This window comes from Balaenoptera ricei, chromosome 15 (genome assembly GCF_028023285.1).
Source record: "Balaenoptera ricei isolate mBalRic1 chromosome 15, mBalRic1.hap2, whole genome shotgun sequence".
NCBI classification, from domain to species: Eukaryota; Metazoa; Chordata; class Mammalia; order Artiodactyla; family Balaenopteridae; genus Balaenoptera; species Balaenoptera ricei.
This window is the reverse complement of record NC_082653.1, coordinates 29960656-29980603: the sequence shown is the minus strand read 5'-3', so window position 1 is coordinate 29980603 and position 19948 is coordinate 29960656. Positions and strand designations below refer to the sequence as shown.

At 55.8% G+C, this 19948-nt stretch overlaps 1 protein-coding gene across 2 annotated transcripts in view; it reads right to left on the bottom strand.

Moving 5' to 3' along the window:
• Nucleotides 1–14795, bottom strand: part of EBF4 (EBF family member 4) — a 50376-nt gene extending 35581 nt beyond the window's left edge. Inside the window, exons 1-7 of one of the 2 annotated variants that reach the window (XM_059896377.1) lie at nt 14469–14795; nt 13834–13955; nt 3926–4082; nt 3619–3682; nt 3391–3446; nt 1685–1758; nt 561–629 (exon numbers count right to left, since the gene is read on the bottom strand). In XM_059896377.1, the coding sequence (XP_059752360.1) occupies nt 561–629; nt 1685–1758; nt 3391–3446; nt 3619–3682; nt 3926–4082; nt 13834–13955; nt 14469–14780 (854 nt within the window). In that variant the 5' untranslated portion in view covers nt 14781–14795. Of the gene's footprint in view, nt 1–560; nt 630–1684; nt 1759–3390; nt 3447–3618; nt 3683–3925; nt 4083–13833; nt 13971–14468 lie in introns of those variants that run through there. The other variant, XM_059896379.1, reaches the window with a different exon arrangement.
• Between the last annotated feature and the right edge of the window lie 5153 nt (nt 14796–19948).

Below are 19948 nucleotides of genomic sequence, written 5' to 3'. Positions count from 1 at the left end.
AAGGTAAGTACGAAAGACTGTGTACAGTATGCTATACATAGGGGTGGGGCAGACATACTTTTAATTATTTACTCTTTTATACTTCTCGAATTTTGTACCTTATATATGCATTTCCTATTCAAAAAGAAATAAAATAATTTTAGAAAATCATGGTGGGAGAATGCATTTTCATATGCATCACCTTGACAATCCTATGATTGAAGCTTGCTAAGTATTTCCCTATTTTTTAAACAAAGGAAACGGATGATCAGAGAAGTCAAGTCAAACAGCGCAGAGGCACCAGGCACCAGGACTAGAGCCCGCTTCCCTGCCAGGGCCTCCCAGCCCCTCTAGCCCAGCAGCCTCTACCACCCCCCACCCCTGCCCTCTCCAGCTCCTTCCCTCAGGACACACAACTCTTATGCCCAGCCCCAGAATGTCTGCCACCAGGAGCTTCAGTCAGGGGACCGTTTCTCTCTGCTCAGAGCCACCAACAGGGTGGTGGGTGCCACCGTGCTCTGTGGCTGATCCCAGCCTGCCCTGGCCTTGCAGCTGCCAGACCCTCTTCCCCCAGTCTGTACCTGTCAATGATGACGGGGTCTGAGGGTGTCTCATTTCGGTTGCCACAGCTCTTCCGGTCACAGCACCGGCTGAAGGAAAGATGAGAAGGGAGGGAAGGAGGAAGGGGGTGAAGGAGAGGGAGATTACAGCATGTGGTGTGTGTGTGTGTGTGTGTGTGTGTGTGTGTGTGTGTGTGTGTGTGTGTGTGGCTCCGGGGTAAGGATGCTGATGTCCTGTCTCTGAGTATGGAATCCCTGGGCCAGAGGGGCTCGCCCTCAGGGGCCTGGGGGAGACAGGCGGTGAGGGTCCTACACAGGGACCTGCAGAGCCCTTATCCCTGGGGATAAGGTTGGCCAAGAAACCCTTGTCCCAAAGGCATGCTGCTCCTGGAGGATCCAGGAAAGGGCAGGCTGCTGACCACCTACTCTCTCTGTACACTTTTTATACATATAGAAAAGAGCTCCAATTGTAAGCATGCAGCTCATGAATTATCACAAAGTGAGCCCACCCACGTAACCAGCACCCATACCAAGAAATACCATGTGACTAGCGCCCCAGAGGCCCCCTCATGCCCCCTCCTGGTCACTGCCCTTCCCAAGGGTAGCCACTGTCCCAACCAGATTTTTGAACACTATTTTCTTTTCCATGTATGAAGAGCTGCCTCGGAGGACCCTTCCTGACTGACATCTCCTGGGGAGCCCTTGCCTAGAAATGCCAAGCTCTGGGGTAATGGGGAAGGGGAGTCCAGCACTGTGTTCCCTCTTCCCCATCCTGCCTGCCCAGGGGGTGCCCTGAAGTTCACATAAGAGGCAGCAAAGTTTCCTCCTCCAGCTTCTGAGCTAATCCAGGAGGCCCAGGCCCTGCCCCCATCTCCCAGCGAGCCCTCCCCAGAGCTTTATTAGTTAAGCTTCCCAGTAGCAGCAGGAGGCCTCTCTTACAAAAACACTCGGAGAAGCCACATAAACAGGCCAGGCTAATGGGTCCTCAAGGACCCTCTCCTCAGCCAGCACTGTGCCCAGGGGCCTCACTCTTCCCTCATCACCCCCCACCCCCAGGCTTCCCTGGGGATCAGTGGGGAGGGGGTTGGTGGCAGTGGTAGGGGTTGGGCCAAGAGGCCAGGGGCAGGTGACCTAGCCCTTCTCACCTGCACATGATCTCGTGGGTGAGTAGCACGCGACACATTTCGGGGTTCTTGTCCTGCCCCTCGTAGATGATGGCCTGGGGAAGGGGAAGTGCGCAGGCTGGAGGGGAAGGAGGCTCCTCTCAAGGCCAGGTGGAGGGGCAGCTGGGCCCTGCTCCCAGGGAAGAGCACGCCCTCCAACTCTCTCTGGGAGCCCAGGAATGCAGAGGGAGCTGGGAACCTGGCTTCCCAAACCAGTACCACCATCAGAATGGGCAAGAGTGGCATGAGGTCTACAGATTCTGTCTGTCCACAGGCAGCTCTTTCCAGAGCCAGCTCTGCTCAGGGGCAGGGAGGTCCCCAGATCACCATGACCAACGTCAGGCTGCCGGGAGGGCAGACATACTCCAACCTCCACGGTTCTCACAAGCATTGTCCCTCCAGGCTGTCCTGCCGGCTCCTTGGTCCCTCTCCCCACCCCATCACCTCCACAGGCCAGGCCAGTGGCTCCCTCTTGGACTGCTGGATCAGCCACCCCCCCAGCACCCCCCCCCAGCCAGTCCCCCAGCCTCTCCTCCGCCCTGAAGCAAGGAGTGAGCTTCCCAAACCACACATTTGGCTTCCACCTTATAACCTCTGTGCCTCGCAGCCATCCCTTATTTGTGGGTCCCTCTCTCTCTGGACATTCTCCAACCCCTTCCACACTTGTTGACCATGCAATCCCACTTTGCCACTGCCTGGTCCTCCTCCCACACCATGGCGACCACAGGCTTCCTAGAAACACACCACTTCTTCCTCTGCCCTGGGATTGGGTGGAGGCTGCTGGAAGACTGTGTGGGAAAGCCCAAGTCTCCACCTCAAGTTGCAGGCCACTGATTTTCACATCTGAGACTCAGCCCTGCTCCTTTACCAGCGCACACAACCTCTCTGAAGAGCCTGAGGCTTGGGGCCCTGCGGCTGCACAGTCCATCAGGGCTGACTCAGGTTTCAGTTGCCCCGAGCTCCTCATGCTGGTCCCTGAGCCTCCTTCTCTTGTCTTTTCAAGTCAGCAAGGTACTGAGGGTCTGCAGTGGAAGCTCTGGGGCCCCACTCAGTCCCCTCTCCTGGACCAGTGCACCCATCCCCCAGCTGTGGGTAGCATTAGCCGCTAAGGGCTTTCTCTTGAGAATTGCTCTCAGCAGACAGGAGCTGCTTCCCCTGAAAATGTCTGGAAGGTTACACTCTCCCCTTGGGAATGGTCCCCAGCCAGTAACTGACCAATACAGGGGACAGAATCTTGGCCTCCTTGCCTCAAGGGGGAACAACTCTGGTGCCATTCCTTCTCCAGGCCTCCTCGTGGATCAGGTTGAGGCTAGACACCAGCAGAGACCACATCCTTGCTGAGCATCCCCTGCCCCGTCCTGCTTCTCCTCCCTCCCCTTCTGAGAGCTTCTCCCCTCCTCCCCAATAAACCATGTGTACCTGAATCCCCGTCTAGGCTGAACTTCTAGATAACAGGACCTAAGACAAAGTTGTTGAACAAATATTGTCTTTTTCTTGTCTAGAGGGCAAAAGCCACACATCCTCCTCCTGTGGACAGTTCTCCACAGAGAACTGTGGACAGCTAGACTGGTGAGGATGAAAGGCATGGGGGAGGTGGGGGCAGGGACAAGGATGCTTGCTCAGACCACAGGGAGATGGGGGTCAGAGAAGGGGCTGGACAGGCCTGAGCATCCCCTGGGCTGGCTCACCTGCTTGGACATGGAGTCAATGAGACGCACATAGAGGTCCTGTTCTGTCCGAAGTCCTAAGGGTGGAAAGGCGGAGAGGGCTTGCTATTTGGGGAGCCCCCGTGGCTTCTGATGACTGAACACACTCCACACCCTCCCCTGCTGAAGCCAGGCCCCCTCCACCCTGACAGTGGGGCACCACGTGTCACATGGTGCTGCGGTACCCAGTGGGCAGTGGGCCTCACTCACCATTGTTATATACCAGCCGGAGGCGATAATGGATCCCGTTGTTTGTCTTTTCACCCCCGGGCTCCTGCAGGGACAAGATAGGGAGAATGCTTGGTGCTCCCGGGGATCCTCCAGCCACCCCCATCCCCCCCACTCCCTTCCCACCCAACCTTCCTCCTTACCCCCCTCCCTCCCATCCATTCACCACCCCCTTCTTCACTCCTCCACCACCTATCCATCATCTGCTCCAGTGGGAGGGGGTTCCCTGAAACCCTCCCCACCCCCCCCCCCACCCTGTTCCTTCCCAGCGAGCCCATGAGCCTCTCACTCGGTCCTTCTCCACAAAGTCGATGAAAGCTGTACGCTCCACCTCCACCGGCTGCCCCTGCCGGTCATACATGGCCAGCACGAAGTGGAAGAAGTTGGATTTCCTGAGGTTGGAGGGGGGCTGCTTCTCAAAATGTGCTCGTGCCAGGCCCACGCCACTGTGGGGAGGAAAGTTGCTGGGAAACCACTGGACGTGCCCTCCAGAGAGAAAGACCCCGTCACCTCTGACCAGGTAGGTGGGCTGGCCAAGACTTGGCTCTGATGTGTCAAGAGTTTGGGCAAGAAATTGGATGGGCCCATTCCACCCTTGCCAGGGCCATCTCAGTTCTAGAAGAGGCCTCCCAGCCCTGAGGTCACCCCAGCTTGCTCCCATGGGAATAAGCAGCACAACAGGTGACAACAGAGGCATCCCTGGCAGGCTCCTTCCCAGACTTTTCCCTGGGCCTCACATTTTGGAAGGCTGATCTCTAAAACCAAATGAACAAGCAACCCATCTTACTGACCACAGGCTCCTGTGACTGCCCTTTAGGGCCTCAAGGGGCAGGTGGGAGGTTTTGGAATGAATATCCCACTGTACCCCAGCTCCTGGCTACGTGCATGAGCCTATGGTATTGCCTGGGAGATGATGAAGTCCATCAGACTCTCAAGAGACATTGAACTGGCTCAGGGCCACTAGTCTGCCCAGCCTGGACCCTGGGCTATGGCTGAAGGTGGGAATGTCCTCCCCAGGTATAGGGGGACCTGCCTCCATGCTTGGAGGAAGACACCACTGGCTCCCTTGGGCAGAAGGATCTTCTGGTCTGGCCTTGCTTTCTCCTGGCTCATCAGAAACCAGTCCCAGAAGCAAAGCCAGGGTGAGAGCAGGAGGAGGAGAAGAACCAAGGCCCTATTCACCAAATATTTCTTGAACCCCAATGATGTACCAAGCGCTGGCCACATGGCACCACGTGGGGCCAGAGTGAAACACCTGGAAGGGGAGGGAAGACAGATACAGAGAGCTGCAACATAAGACAGAGTGGTGGGTGCCCCTTAAGAGATGTTACTATATAAAAAACGGTAAAAGCAAAGGAAAAGATTAATTCTTTCTGTGTGTGATGAAGGGAAGACTTCACGGTGACGGTGGCCTTCCCCCTGGTCTTTGAGGAATGAATAGGAGCTCAACAGGGGCAGGAGGCAAAAGGGCAGAACTAACAGCATAAGAAATGGCTGTAGGTATGAGGGTTAGTGTCACTGGACCACTTCAAAGAGTGAAGTGAGGAGAGAAAAGGTTTTATTGGAAGTGCCAGACTATCCATGCATACAAAAACCAGGCCATGGAGTTTAGACTTTCTTCTCTGGGCCAAGGTCTTCCAAAGTGTGTTCTTTAGCTCTCTCATGGCTCCAGGTCCTCGTTCTATAAAAGAGTGCTATAGCCACAACTGCTGGGAAATGCATACACAAGTGTATGTGGGGGGCCCTGGGACACCCTCCAGGAATGGACCCTCCTTGACCCGCTCAGGCCAGTGCTCCCCATGTGTGGTAGCGAGCCTCCAAGATGGTTCCCCATGATCCCTGCCTCCTGGTAGTCAGGTCCTTATATAGTCTCCTCCCATACTGTATCAGGATTGGTCTGTGTGGCCAATAGAATATGGCACAAGCGATAGCATACGATTTCTAAGGTTAGGTCATACAAGACACGTGGCTTCTGCCTTGTTCACTCTCTTGGATTAGTCACTCAGGAGGAAGCTGGCTGCTGTGTTGTGATGATACTCAAGCAGCCCTACGGAAGGTCCACATGGAGAAGAACTGAACCCTCCTGCCAACAGCCGGCACTAACTGATCAGCTGTGTGAGGCCTACCAGCCCCAGTCAAGCCTTCAGATCACTGAAGCCTCATAAGAAACCCTGAGCCAGAACTACCCAGCTACACTGCTCCCTGATTTCTAACTTTAAGAAACTGTGTGAGATAATGAATGTTGTTTTACGTTGCTGAGTTTGGGGGTGATTTTTTTTTAAATGTGGCAATAGATAACTAACACACCATGCTTACTTGACTACGGAGCATTTTGGTGGAGGGATGTGGTTTGGGAAGCATGACTAAAGGCCACCAGAAGGCTCTGAAGTCAGGCAGGGCTTAGAAGATGCTGTAAGCAAGGAGGGCACAGTGTGGTAGAAAAGTGAGAGGCTGCTGCAGGGATGCAGAGGCGAGGATGAGAATGGTGGAACTGTCTTGAGAGCCATTTAGACCAGAGTCCCATCATGGACATGCCACTGTGACAACATCTGCCATACTCATCACTACTTAATATTTTTCTTCGTATAATTTTAAATCAACTTACTCTTACTTGGCTTCTTGCAAAGCCATAATATCTGAAATGTCATGGGCTTCAGAAGCTTGTTGTGTTTTTACTCATACAGATTACAGTAAATACATAAACAATAAAATGAAAACCGTTCCTCCTCTTGAAAGCCTGCTTGGGAGCCTCAGTCGTCCATGTAAAATGCTAATTTTGGAGGCAGAAGTGACTGGTCTTGCTTGTCCCTGATCAAGATGAGGAGGGCGCCACCAACACCTTCTCTTCCCCACCAAAGGTTATTTCTACACGTTCCTTGCTCCAGGATCATCCTCCTCCCTCCTTCCTCGGTGTCCCTCCCTTCTCCTCAGCCTCAGGCTTACAGTCCTTTCACGTCCAGGCCTTGACCCTCCCGCTTCCCACTTGCCAAGAGGCAGGGAAGCCTGAAGACCGCTTTGATCACAGCAGGTCCCTGATTACCGTTGATGAATATGCTAATGAGGCAGCAACCCTGACTCCTCCCTCCAGCCCCCAGGACCAGCTTAGGGGCAGTGAGGCTCCCCAGGGACAGGACCACCTGGGGGTAGATAAGGCCAGAAGGAGGTGGGCTGTGGGGCCATCCCAGATCACTCTGCCCCTTACTCTGTCATCTAGCCCAGGAAAGGTGCCTGGAAGGCTCTCAGACAGTGGGGAGAGAGGGTATAGAGAAAGAAAGAGACCTTAACAGAGGAGGGGTGGAGGCTGAGCAAGAACACAATCCCCCGGACCCCTCAACATACCCTATCTACACAGACACTCCTGTACTTCCCAGGCCAAGAGTCAATCAATAATGCTGAGCTTCCTCTCCCATCCATCCCTCTTGGCAAATACCAGTCAGTCCTGGGTCCTGGTTGCCTGGGGTTCCTACCAGGCTCCTAAGGACCAGACCTGGGAAGTCTGCCCTAAGCCCCAAGCCAAGCTCCCTTCACAGGGCCTGCCCTCTCAGCAGGAGGGGATTCCCAGGGAGAGTGGTTGGGGGGACCAGGGGAGGGGAAAGGGAGCAGGTACCCCTGCCTGGGGTCTGTGGACCAGTAGCCAGTGCTGCCAGTTGCAGGGCATCAAGGGGCTGCACTGTCCGACTCCACAGTGGGATCAGGCTCAATTCTACTTCCCTTGAGGCAGCCCAGCATCAGCCTCCATTCTCCACCTTGCTTAGTGGGTCTGAGGCGCAATCACACACATCCATGCAAAGCAATGGGACAGAGGCGGCTAGTTTATAGCTCTGGGACAGGGATCACTATCATGAATGACAGCAGAACAACATGACCCCAAGCAGACCAGGAGAGGACGGCAGAATAGGCAAGACCCCTGCTGGGCACGCCCAGCTCTGCTCCTGGTCTGCGAATGTCTCCAGTTTACCCTGTCCATACCCCTGTGAGACAAGTGAGAAGACCAAGGGGAAATGGAAAAGGTTTTGGTTTAAAGAAATCCTCGTATTTCCTATGAACGCAGAGAAGGACATGCGGATTAGAACAGCAGCTAGAGTGCCAAATGCAGGTCTGTCTGGACTTCTCCTGGTTCTCCCAGGCACCTCCACCGCCTACCTGCCCGTGGAGTGGGTAACCAATCAGCATCCCTGAGCAGAGCTGCAAGCTGCAAAGGGAGAGGGTGCGGAGGGGGAGGGGGAGACTTCTGCTCTTCTCCCCTTGGGAAGAGCTGATGCTCTTGTAATGAGAAAGCAAACCAAGATTAACGAACAGAGAGAAAGAGACACAGAAATATGCTCAAACAGCTCAGAGGACAGACCCGGGCCGTGGAGAGGTCTGAGAGGCCTGCTGGGGCACCCTGGGAGAAGACATGTGCTCCCACAGTACCTTAGAGGCAGAGATGTGGATGAAGGCCAAGGTCTCTGATTCTGTGGTCTCCAAAGTGGGGTGGCCCAAGACACCCACTGGGGTGTGGAGAGAAACTACAAGGATGTTTATTGATAGGAATCCTTTATCTAGAAGAAGGGAGAGAGGCAGGAGGAGAGCCCCAGAAGTCTGGAGAGGCAAGTGTTTTATCTGGGTTTCCCCAGAAGCAGACCCTGAGACAAGGATTCAAATGTGAACACTTTATGTGGGAGGTGATTCCAAGAAACCCTGGCGGGTGTGGGGAGTGAGAGAGAGAAGGAAAGGCAGTCCCTAACAGGTGCATTATCCACAAGTTACCACTGTGGGCAGCTTCAGCTCAGCCCCCAGGGAGCTCTGGAAACAAGTCTAGAACATGTGCTTCAGCTAGTCAGAGGGCTGAGCAAGGGACCTGGGGTCTTCATCGTCCAACTCCAGTCAGTCACTGGCTGAGGGCTTCTGGGGCGTCATCTCTCAGGTGCTTCTGGCCTGTTGTGCAGGTGGGTGGAGCAGGCTCTGGCGGTCTAAGAGCCTTAGGAGGCAGATGCTGGCAGAGGAAGCAGACCCTTTCCCAAGGGTCCCCAGGGACGTGGGTGGGGTAGCAACTCCCAGCCATCCAGAGGCCTGCGGTGTGATGGAAGCCAGCAAAGCTACAGCCCAAGGGCCTGCGTACAGCCTGGCAATATGCACGAGAACTGCCTCACCTGGTGCGTGTATTGCTGGAGCCTATAATTCAGAAACGTCTCATTCACTTAGCATGATTAGTGCACAAAGCGTGCCACATACGCGTCTTTTCCAGGTAAATGCAGCTGAGTGACGAAAACAGCCACATTAACCACTTTTGTAAGACTCCCAAATGATTTACACATCTCCTTGCTTTCTTAAAAAGATTGTTTTCAACAAAATGTTCAAAACCCTTTCCTATCAACTCCGGAGTGTGCTGAGGCGGTGGGGCATGTGCTCCTGTAAAAAGCACGGATGTGGGAGGAGAAAGTGCTCATCTTCATATTTCCACCAGGGCCCACTCATCCCCTTCCCATCTTCTGAAATTGCCCCCAAATTAAAGGAGAATGGGACAGAAAAGCTTGGGTGTGCACAGCTATTTTTTTGGTTGGAGGACATCCGAGCATGGGTGTGTGTGGGCTTCCTGAGTACTGTGCTGGGAATCCAGGCTAAAGGTGACACCAAGGGCAACCTGACCTTCACAGCCTGAGTCATTCAGGTGACCTGTGCTTCAGAGTACAGGGGGATGCATATGGGGGCATCTGGGGGCTGCAGAGTTGTCTGGCTGCTATTGCTTGGCCACCCAGGGGTCCCTGGAGATGCTCCTTTTCGAGGCTGAGCAGGATGACCCAGGAACCTTCTTGCAGCAGCTGGACCTCACCACAGCTGTCTAGGACAGACGACACCTCCCTCACAGTCAGTATCTGCTCTCGGGTCAGAAGGCCATTCATAAGTCTTTACATCCTTGATTAGGTACTTATTGTAAGTGCTAGCAATTTAAAACAAGCATCTCAAATCCCACAGAGGACAATGGCCGAGACTGGAGCTTTGGCCTTCCCCCAGAGGCACCTTCAGGCCTTTGTCTCCCCTGCACCCCTCTGCCCTCTACTAAATGCTAACTCTTGCCTACCTTGGCAGCCCAAGGTTCTGAGCAGTGCCTTGGCTTGGGCCTGATCCATCTTGGAATCTGGGATGCTGGGGAAATGGGGAGAAGCACTGCTGTCATCAGCAGTTGGGGGAGGCTTCTTTTTGATCCCCCCTCCACCCTGGAGGTGGAAGGAGTAAAAGTGTGTATTTCCTGCATCTCATCCTTTGTCTCAGATTTCCCTACTGTCTCTGCTAAATCTAGATCTTCTTTTCCCCATCCTAACATGGCTGCATAAGTCCCCCCTTCCTCTCCTCTGCATCCTCTCTTCCTCCAAGCATCCCACTGGCCGTGGCTCTCCCTGCAGGCATCCTTTGGGTCCCTGGGACTGCTGATAATCATCAAGCTGGGCTTGGCATTCCTGACTCCAGCCAAGATCTACTGGCCTAGCCCTGCCCAGAGCCTGGGAAGATAAAAGCAGAGGCTCACTGGGGTGAACCCACCCCGACAATGCGACAGTGCAGGCAGGAGGACCTGGTGCCTAGAGGCAGCTGCCCAGAACCTGGGTCTAGAAGGGCCTGCCAGAGATGAGGCTTTGGGGCTGTTTCATATCCGCTGCTCCCACTGCCCCAGCAGGGGCTCTGCTCACTTGCCCCAGGAAATTATCTCAGCCACCAGGTCCCTGGATGAGGGGGGAGGGGAGGATCTCACTAGCCAGCTCTCCCATGTTTCCTCTTGCTCTCAATTCTACCCAAAGACTGTCCACCCTGCTTCTCTGTGCCCACCCCCCACACCACCCACCCACAGGCCTGCCTGCCAGGTCCCAGGCTGAGGAAGAGCTATTAATTATTAAAGCAAACAAAAGCATTTCCTAGCAGGGATGCTAGCCTGCTGCTGCTTACAGGAAACGCAGCCCCAGCTGGCTTCCCTCTCAGGGGCCGGCTAGCGTTCTGGGACCAGCTCAAGGGGGAGGGCTAGCCGGGGTGCTCCAGGAGTCTCCCCAGGCTGGGAGTCACATCAGAAGGAGAGGAGAACTGCTTCTGTGCTGAGAGATAAAGTCCTGTTGGTCCAGGGTAGGCCAGGGATCCTTGTGCAGAGTTCCCCACCAGGAAGACCCTGCCAGCCTTCCCTCTTACCTCCAGTGTATGGTATGCAGCCTCTCTTTTCTCCCTACCCCTCTTTCGCTCAGAACTTTCCTTCCTGTTGGCAGGCCCTCCTTCACTGATCTTAGCAGGCTCTGGGCTTTCTCCTCCTTCTCCACCTTCTGAAAAACCCTGGCGTTGTAAAGCTGGGCAGCAGCAGCTGCTCCAGTACCTGGTTCCTGGGGTCAGGTAGATCACCAACGTGGACAGCGGAGCCCAACAAAAACGGACTTAGTAACCTTCTAACATGCACTCCTGCTTCCTGCAGCAGATACTCATTACCCCCTATTGACTGCTCGAGCCTGGTGCTGTGGACACGAGGATGAATGAGCCACCACCCATGCCCTAAAGGAAGGTGTAGGCTGGCAGGGCAAGGAAGCTCAGGACAGGCAGGGCACAGCTGACTCTGGCCTGTGATAAGCATCCTTAGACAGCACTAAGAACTGCTCCCCTGGGCCGGATGGGAGGGCACAGAGAGAGAAGGTGCTGGGGGGGAGGGTCCCAGAGGTTGTAAGATTTTATTCAGTGGGTGTGTGGGTGCTGGGAGCAGGGGAACTGTTTCAAGAGACATTGTTGGATGCCAAGTCATACAGAGGCTGAGAGGAAGCTAGGGATCAGACTGTGATGGGCCTTGAATGCTGAGTATCTGGGAGGAAGTGTGTGTGTGTGGGTCACTGAAGTTTTTAATTGGGGAGGGACACAATCAGAGAAGAGTTCTTTGGAAATGTTTCTTTGGCCCCTGGTGCATGGCAGACGGTTTTGGGGCGGGGGGCGAGGTGGGAGGCTGGGACAGTGGGCTAGCAGGCTGAGGTGATACACTGGGGTTAACCTTCAAGCCAAGGAGGAAAGTCGTGGAGGGCAAGAGTGTGTGTCACGGTTACGAGGTGGCCGTGGGCACTGTGATTAGGAATAGGACCCAGAGGCACCGTCCAGAAGCCTTGAGAAGCTGGCGGCTGTGGGGGGAAGGCGAAGAGCGCATCAAAGACAGCTGTCAGACCCCAAGCAGCCTTGCAGGGAGTGTTCCAGGGCAAGTTCCTCCGAGACAGAGGGAGAGGAGCCTTCGGAGGTGGAAGAGGGGGGCGGGGCAGGGAAAGGAATTCCTGTCATTGTTGTTTTAGGATGAAAAGACCCGAACAGAGGACTGATGGAGGATCAAGAACCAACGGATGAGATGATGGAATCTCAGGAAGAATGAGAAAGAAGTACCTCCCACATGCTCCCCTCGGCAGGAGGTGCCTAGAGGCAACCAAACATGTGGGGGCTCCCAATCTGTGTCCTGAGACAGAGAAGCCTCTGGACTTGGAGATAAGCAGCCCAGGCCTGAAGAAATTCCTCTCCTCAAACTGGGGAGGCCTTCTGAGCCCTGGTGATGCGGCCCTGGGGACTCAGACTGGACACCTCAGCCCCACTCAAGACCTCTTCCCCACGTGCAGACACTGCTGAAGCCCAATCTCATGGGAAGAGCCTCATCGCCCCGCTTCCTGCACCCACACAGGCTACAAGGGCACTGCCTCCTTCCCATCGGCTTCCTGCTCATCAAACCTGCTGACAGGGACAGAGGGGAGAGTCAGAGAGAAATAGGAACCTTAAACCGTGAGGCCCCACTGGAACACTTCCTCCTCTCTTACAAGGAGCTCTCACCACAAAGGCGGTGGTGGAGAAAAAGACAAAGAAATTGACCATCTCAAATTAAATGAAAAACCAGAACCAACAGAAAAACAAACAGGATACAGAATTGTATGTATAACACAGGAAAAAAATATGTTAATGGGAAGATGGGAAGGAAATACACTAAATTATTGACAGTAGTTATTTAGAGAGATGGGGTTCTGTTTTCTATTTTCCTTTTTTTTTTCTAGAAAAGTTATATCATGAGTAAAAATAAGGATATTAATTCATAGGCAAGACCCTTTCTCTTCCTAAAAAGGTGAGCTCCAGAGAGAGGCCCCGGTGCTCCCTCTGGACAGTTATGAAAGCACAGGAATGCAGGAACACCATTCAGTTTGAACATGAAACAAGGTGTGTGTCTGTTAAGCGGTGAGGTTGGGGTTGGTGGTGGGGTGGTATCCCCTGAACAGGACTGGGGATGTGAATGTGTGGCTGGCATCCAGGTCTGGTCTGCCCTGGAAACCCCCCAGCAGAATCCCTTCCAGCTGCTGGACAAGCAGCTGCTCAGACCTCTGGGAAGCCCAGCTCCCAAGTGTCCCATGTATCTGCAGAGGCAGCACCTCCCTAGTCCCAGGCACTGAGAACTCCAGGTAGGATGTCTAACCTCCCCTCCCCTTGCTCACAACTGGGGATACAAAAAGCCCAGGTGCTGTGGGGGGCTGGTCAACGAACCATTATGCTTCCTTTCCAAATCCAGGAGTCCATCCCCCACCCAGGCTCCCTGCCCAGACTCCTGCAAAGGAGTCAGAGGAGATGGGTGTGGGTACTGGGTTCCCAGGGACCCCCTGCCTCGGGTAGGACCCACCAGAAAAACACCTGGAGGGACCTGAGCGGCCCTGACCCATCCTCAGTCCCAATCATTCCACCAAGTCGACTGCCCACCTCATCTCTTCCCCACCAGCCGCTTCTCCAGCTCCACAGGTCCCCATCCTCCAACTCTGAGGGATGTGAGAAAGCAGAAAGGGGGCTGGGTTTCGTGCCTTTCCTGGCCGAGATCTATGGAACTGGACAAGGAGGGGCACTTAACTGCCTGAGAAGGAGGGGTCAGCAGTTCCTTAACAGCTGGTGGCTGTGGGACTGCGGGCAGCCGGGAGACCTCCTCCTCTAGAGCCATGGACGGCTGGGCCAGCAATAGGTACTCAGAAATCAGAGCCGGGACATCCAGGAGTGGAGGCAGAAGCCCCGCCCCGGCCCGCCCCACATCCTCAGGAAGATGCAGAGGCTCTCAGGGCGAGGTGGGCACAAGAGCTTGCCGGGACAGTGCAGAGTTGGGGCTCCCTCCAACCCCTCGCCCCAGTAGCTCAGCAAGCTGAGAGAAGGCGGCGCGGAGCCGTCCAACCCGAGCGCGCCCGGTCGCGTCCGAGCGCTTACCTCTGCGCCGCGGTGCTGGCGTCCAGGATGCCCGCGCCCTGCATCCAGGAGCGCACCGAGCCCAGGCCGGCGGGCAGCAGCGGCTCTTCCTTCAGGTTCAGCCCGCCGCGGGGCAGAGCGTCCTGCGCAGGAAACATAAGGGCGCGCAGTCGGTGGGCGCTCCCACAGCCGGGGATCCGGTCCCGCCGAGGCTGCGGGTCGTCTCAGCTCCGCCCGCCCGACGGCACCCGGCGCCTGCAGGAGCGCAGCGCAGCGCCAGTCCCGGCCGCTCAGTGCGCGCCAGCCTCCTGGGCGCTCCCTCGGAGAAAGCGGGTCCGCGAGCGCCGGCGCTGTCCCCTCCCCTCCCGGGGCGCGGGGCGGGGAGATGGAGGGATTTCCCCGCGGCCTGAGCGCCGGCGGGCGGACTGAGCGCTGGGCGGTGAGGGAGGGGAGCGGAGACGGCACCCGGTCCGCGCAGAGGCGCCCTAGAGGCGCGCTCTGGCGGCTGCCCAGGGCCGCGGTCGTCGGAGGGGGGGCCCGAGCGCCCCTTGAACTGCCTCAGGCGAGGCGGGGGCGCGGGGCTGCCCGCCCTTTCCCCCTCACCGCCCCCACCTCCCGCCCACCCGCCCGCGGCGCCGGCGCGGGACGCTGATTACCATCCAGGAGGAGGAGGTTGCGGGCGCGGAGCTCGGCGGCGGCGGCGGCGACTGCGGCGGTAGCGGCGGCAGGAGCAGCAGCAGCCGCGCGTCCCGAGGAAAGGCAGGGGCAGCGCCGGGCCAGCAGACGCCTCCGCCGCCGGCGCCCCGCGTGCTCCGGCGCCCCGGCCCTGCCGCAGCCCCGGGCGGCAGCACCTGGAGCAGCAGTAGCAGCAGCCCGGCCGACTCCCCCCTGGGCCCGGTTCCCGCGCCGCCCCGCCGCGGCCGCCGCCGCCCGCCGCTCCCCGGGCCCTGGCCGCGGGCCCGGGCCATCCCGCCGCCGCCGCCGCCGCCGCTCCCGGGGGAGCGGGAGCCGAAGGCAGGGAGCGCAGGCGGGAGGAGGGATGGCGGGAGCTGGCGGGCCCAGGGGACTGGGGGCCGGGGGAGGCGGGGGCGGGGCGGCGCGGCTGGCCGAGGGGCGGCCAGGGACGTGACATCATCGGGGGAGGAGCGGCCGGGCCCGGGCCGCCGCGGCGGGGCGGACCCTGGCGAGTCGGTCGCCGGGGCTGGGGGCTGCGGCCTGCCCGAGGCCGCGGGAAGGAACGGGAGGGACCAGCGTGGGCCCGGGAGGCCCGGGCAAGGAGCTGACTGGGCTGCGCGGCGGGGGAGCCCGAGCGAAGCCGGAAGATCGAGCAGGGCCGCACTCAGAAACCTCCGCCGCCTCCGGGTCGCCACTGGACGAAGTCTCGGCTTCTTCTCCGCTCATCTTCGTCTCCCAAGTACCCGCCGTACTCTCCACGCCGACGCCCGGTTCCTGCACTTGCCGCTCATTTCGACGGCTTCAAGCTTTTACTCTTGATGTTCTTTGCTAGCCCCATTGGTCCTGCCCGCCTTCTCCTGACCTCGGTTTAACCTCAGCCTGGGACTCAAACCTTTCTCCCTTAGGCTGGGCCCCAGACGCGCCGAGCGCAGTCCCTGCACCCCCCATCCCTAGTCCAGTCCGTGGCTTGTCTAAAAACTAAAGCATTTTGGTTTCCAATCTGTGCCTTTCAGACACCTCTTGGTTTTTGATGCAAGTTGGATACTGAGTTAGGACTCACTTCCTCTTGCTCCCCAGCCAGAGAATCTTCCCTCTCACATTTCATTCCTCTTAGTTCCCGGGCCAGAAATCATCTCACCCTTGACCCGAGGGCTGAGCCGTTTCTGCCCCTCTCCCCCCATTCTGGCTTGGTGTGTCCTGACCAGGCTTTGAATAAGCCCAGAATGAGTCCAGCACTTTCCTGCAGAACAGCATGGGGGTGGCCTACCCAGCCTGCTGCTTCATTTTCAGACACCCCTGGAATATCATTTTCCTGCCCCAGCTGACTCCCATCCTCTTTTGGGGGGCCTCCAATTGTGCAGTTAGTGGTCCACCCCACATGGACCCAAATGAAGGTCCCAGGGCCACTACTGGGCCTCCTACTACCCCAGAGGCACCCTCACCTCCTTTTCTGACCTATGCCCCCCTTCCCATCACCTGCGGGGGCTGTCACTCCCACCCAGACTTCTCAAGGTCTCAGTTTTTACCCCAGGTGAGATTATCAAAGGTAGTCTCTCCTTAAGGTGAATTCTTACACCAGTCTTTTTCTCCATCTCCTTATCTGACTCTAAATCCTTGCTCCTCCCAGTGTGGTCCCTGGACCAGCAGCTTCAGCATTAAGTGGGAGCTTGTCAGAAATGCAGAATCTTAGGCCCTGCCCAGACCTGCTAAATCAGAGCCGACCTTTTACCATGATTCCAGGTGATTTGCATGCACATTACATTTGAGAAGCCATGCTCTAGAGAAACCCCCCAAGGCTGTTACATACTTGCTCCACCCCTCTCTCCAACCTTCAAACCTACCTCTGCCTCTCTAAAATTTCCAACAGACAGCCTACCTCTTATTTACTGGAGAGATTACAGGGAATCTTGGCAGAATCCTGCTGGCCTTCTCAGCCGTCCATGTTTTTCCTCCTTTCTCAGTCTTCTCACCCATTCTCTTTTCCCCCTGCACCCAGAGAAGCATGTGGGCTCAGGGACCTCTTTGCTCAGTCCCTTCTTCTGCACCTCCTGATGTTGTCCCATGCAATCTGTTTGTGTGTTGATACTCCGTTCCTCTGCTCAGACCTCCCCATTCTTAAAAGAACCCTCCCTTTGTCCCCGCCTCCTCCTCCTGCAACTTGTGCCACTCCTGTTTCGGAGAAAGTTCACAGGCGCACTCCACCAAGGCTGCCTTGCCAGCCCCCAGCAAGCCACTCTTGAAGGCTTGGTGGTCTGGCTCCCTTCCAGTTCTGCCGCTGTTTGTTCCTCTCTCGGCCTCAGGCCCTCTGACCCCCGTGCAGCACTGGGCTCGGCGCACCTGCCTCCTCCACACACCTGGGAAGGCCATCCTGATGACCAGAGCACACCGTCTCTCCTCTTACCCCTGGGTGCGCCCCAGCTTGCTGTGTCCTGCTCCCTTCTCCCTTTCTTCTCTCGGAGAACTCAGGCTCTTCCACAGTCTCAGGGGCCATCTTTGGGGAAATGATGTCCTAGTGTGGGCCTCCATCTGCTTCTGTCAGTCCTGAACATCCACTGGTGAGGACAGAGCTGTCCTTGACCCTTGGGGAGGAAGGGAGCACCTGCTTCCAGGGAGCGGCCCTCTCCCAAGTAGCTCTGCCCCTGAGCCGGGGTTGGGGCTGCTTCATCTCCACATGCCCAGCCACGTTCATGCCCATTCCCCACAAACCAGCTCTTCCTCCTGGCTCCCCTGTGTCTGTCCATGACACCTCCTCCTGATGCCCACCAGGTTTGGGGCCCAGGAGTTCATCTCTGATACTTGCCTTGCCTGCCCAATAGCCACCTCTTTGTCAAGTCTTAAGGATTCTCCCTCCTTGTCCTTCTCTCTACCCCAGGGCCCACAGTGAATATCTTTAACAATGAATTTACTTGCCCTCCACTGGACTCCTCCCTGGCTTGGAAGAGGAATCTGCCCCAGTCTGATGACAGCCTCCTTAGCTATCTTCTTGCCCCCACCTGTCTACCCCCAACCACCCTCCATCCTCCTGCCAGTTTTTAAAAGCAAACCATCACCTGCTTAGAAACTTCCAAGTGTCTCTCGTGGCTCCCCAAGTAGACATTTAGGGACTTAGTTTAGGGACATTCTAGGCCCTCTGATGCCTGATCCAAACATTCTTGCCAGCCTTCCCTCCATTCCCTTGCTGTGTGAGTCCCTTGCTTGCCTGACACAGAAGATCTACTGTTTTCCAAATGCAGACACAGGTCCCACACTCTCAACTCCATGCCTCTGCTCTGGCTGTGACCTCCAGCTGCAGTGCCCTCACTTTTGCAACACCTTTCTTCTCTGGGAGGCAACGGGGTCCACATTCTTTTCGCGATGGTTGAAGGGCTTTGGGGTTGCAAGTCTTCATGGTTCTAGAAGCCTCTTCCTAAGGTAGATTTGGGGGATAGGTGCTCAGAATTAACCTGGGCAGAAAGGGGAGTCACTCAACCCAGAGATGGGCTCCTGACTTGTGTGGGTGTCTAGCTTGTATTAACCACATGGACTAGAAAGAAACCAACCAGGATGGTGTTTGAGGCTTCCCAGGGCCTGCAGCCCCTGAGAATGTCTTCTGGGTTAGAGCCGCTGAACCAATGGGCAAGGCCCTGGGTGATGAGGGTACCAATTGGGCCCAGCAGGGCAAATTCTGGGTCAGCTTTTGGAGTCAGAGGTAAGTATCTCTGCTTTAGATCCAGGAAGTCTGTTTCTTGGAACTCTTTGTATGTTTTTATTTTGTATTTTTTATCTTAGTTCCTTTGACAAAGTTCTCCTCTCAAACTGTTGTAGCTTCATGAGAAAGGGATTTGGGGGCCTGCTGTAGCTGTGTTCACAGAGAGCTAGAGGGGTGTTAGTGACAGATAGAGGATGCTGGGTCCAAGGCCGCAGAGAATGCCAGTCCCTTCTGGCCCAACCAGAGGCTCACCCCAGGCCACCAGCCCAGAGCCTCTGACCTCATCCTTCTCCATCATGGACATTTGTGCTCATACCACAGGAAGGGCTCTTGTCATGTGCCTAGTGCTAGAGAATAAGCAAAGCCTAAAACACAGGCTGTGCCCTTATGGGTACCACAGTGTGGTGGTGGGGGATGTGTAAACACTCAGTGTCACTCCAGAGTGACCTGGGCTGATAAAGATGCAGGTGCAAGTACTGGGACCAGCACAGAAGAAGGGCCTGAGCCTGAGAGGGGAGAAAGCGGTCTTGACCTGGGCTGATAAAGATGCAGGTGCAAGTACTGGGACCAGCACAGAAGAAGGGCCTGAGCCTGAGAGGGGAGAAAGCGGTCTTGGGCAGAAGGATCAGCATCTGTAACGACTGGCAGAGCTGAATGAGTGGGTTTGCAGCACTTGCTTCAAGGTAGAAGCTTTTAGCACCTGGAGCATCATGCTTGTGCCTAGGATGCCATGCTGAGGAGCTTGGAATTTTTCCTGTAGGCCTGGGCCTTAAAACAATATTTTAAAAATCAACAGAACTCTCTCTCTCTCTCTTCCCAAAAGGGGGTGCAGCACCGTAGAAAACAAATCCAAAGTGGCACATTAGGCAGAAGTGCCCTTGACCAGACTGTGTGTTGGGCCATAGAGCCCCCTGGAGGCCCCAAAGTGTTAAGTCAGCACTCGGATCCACTTCATGTCAACTTCCCTGATGGGAATTAAAATATAGGAAGAATTTAAAAATTAAAGCATGCACTAAATATGGCTGTTCGCATAGTTCTGTGAAGAAACAAAAATGGCTAGGGCCATCCCAGAAGGCTTCCTGGTGGGCATGCCCCAGCTCTTAGCCTTCCTCCCTTTTGCCTCCTGAGGTCTCTTCAACTGCTTCAGGAAAACTTGCACTGCAGGTGTTATTTGACCTTAGGATCCATCCCATTCCCCGCATCGAGGCTGAGTTATTCAATCTTATATAATAACTCAATGGGAGCCACAATGGTGGACACTTTTGTCAGGAGAGTTGTACTCCCATCTTCAGTCTCTGGGCTGGAGCACAGGCTGTGCGTCTCCTCAATATTCCAAGTTGTTCACACCCCTTCCAATCACAAACCATCTCAAAGACAACCAATCTCAATCTCAGTCCCTGCTGAGGAAGAGGAAAGGAACCATTTCCCTTGTGGAGCAAGATCTGCACAGGGCTGACCCTTTGTTCATCCTCCAGGTTTCAGAGAGGGTCCAGGACCTGCAGGTTTCTAACCTAAATCTGTAACAGCACCAGCAGTATCCCTGGAGGGCTGCCCCTTAGCTACCCACAGGCAGTGGCAGAAAGTCTGAAATGACAGCATCAGCCCCCACCCCCAATTGTGTAAGCTTCAGTCAGCAGGGAGGAAGGCTAAGAGCTGGGGCATACCCACCAGGAAGCCTTCTGGGATGGCCCTAGCCACTTTGTTTCCTCATGGAACTATGTGAACAGCTATATTTAGTGCTTGATTTAATTTTATATATATAACTTGGCCAGG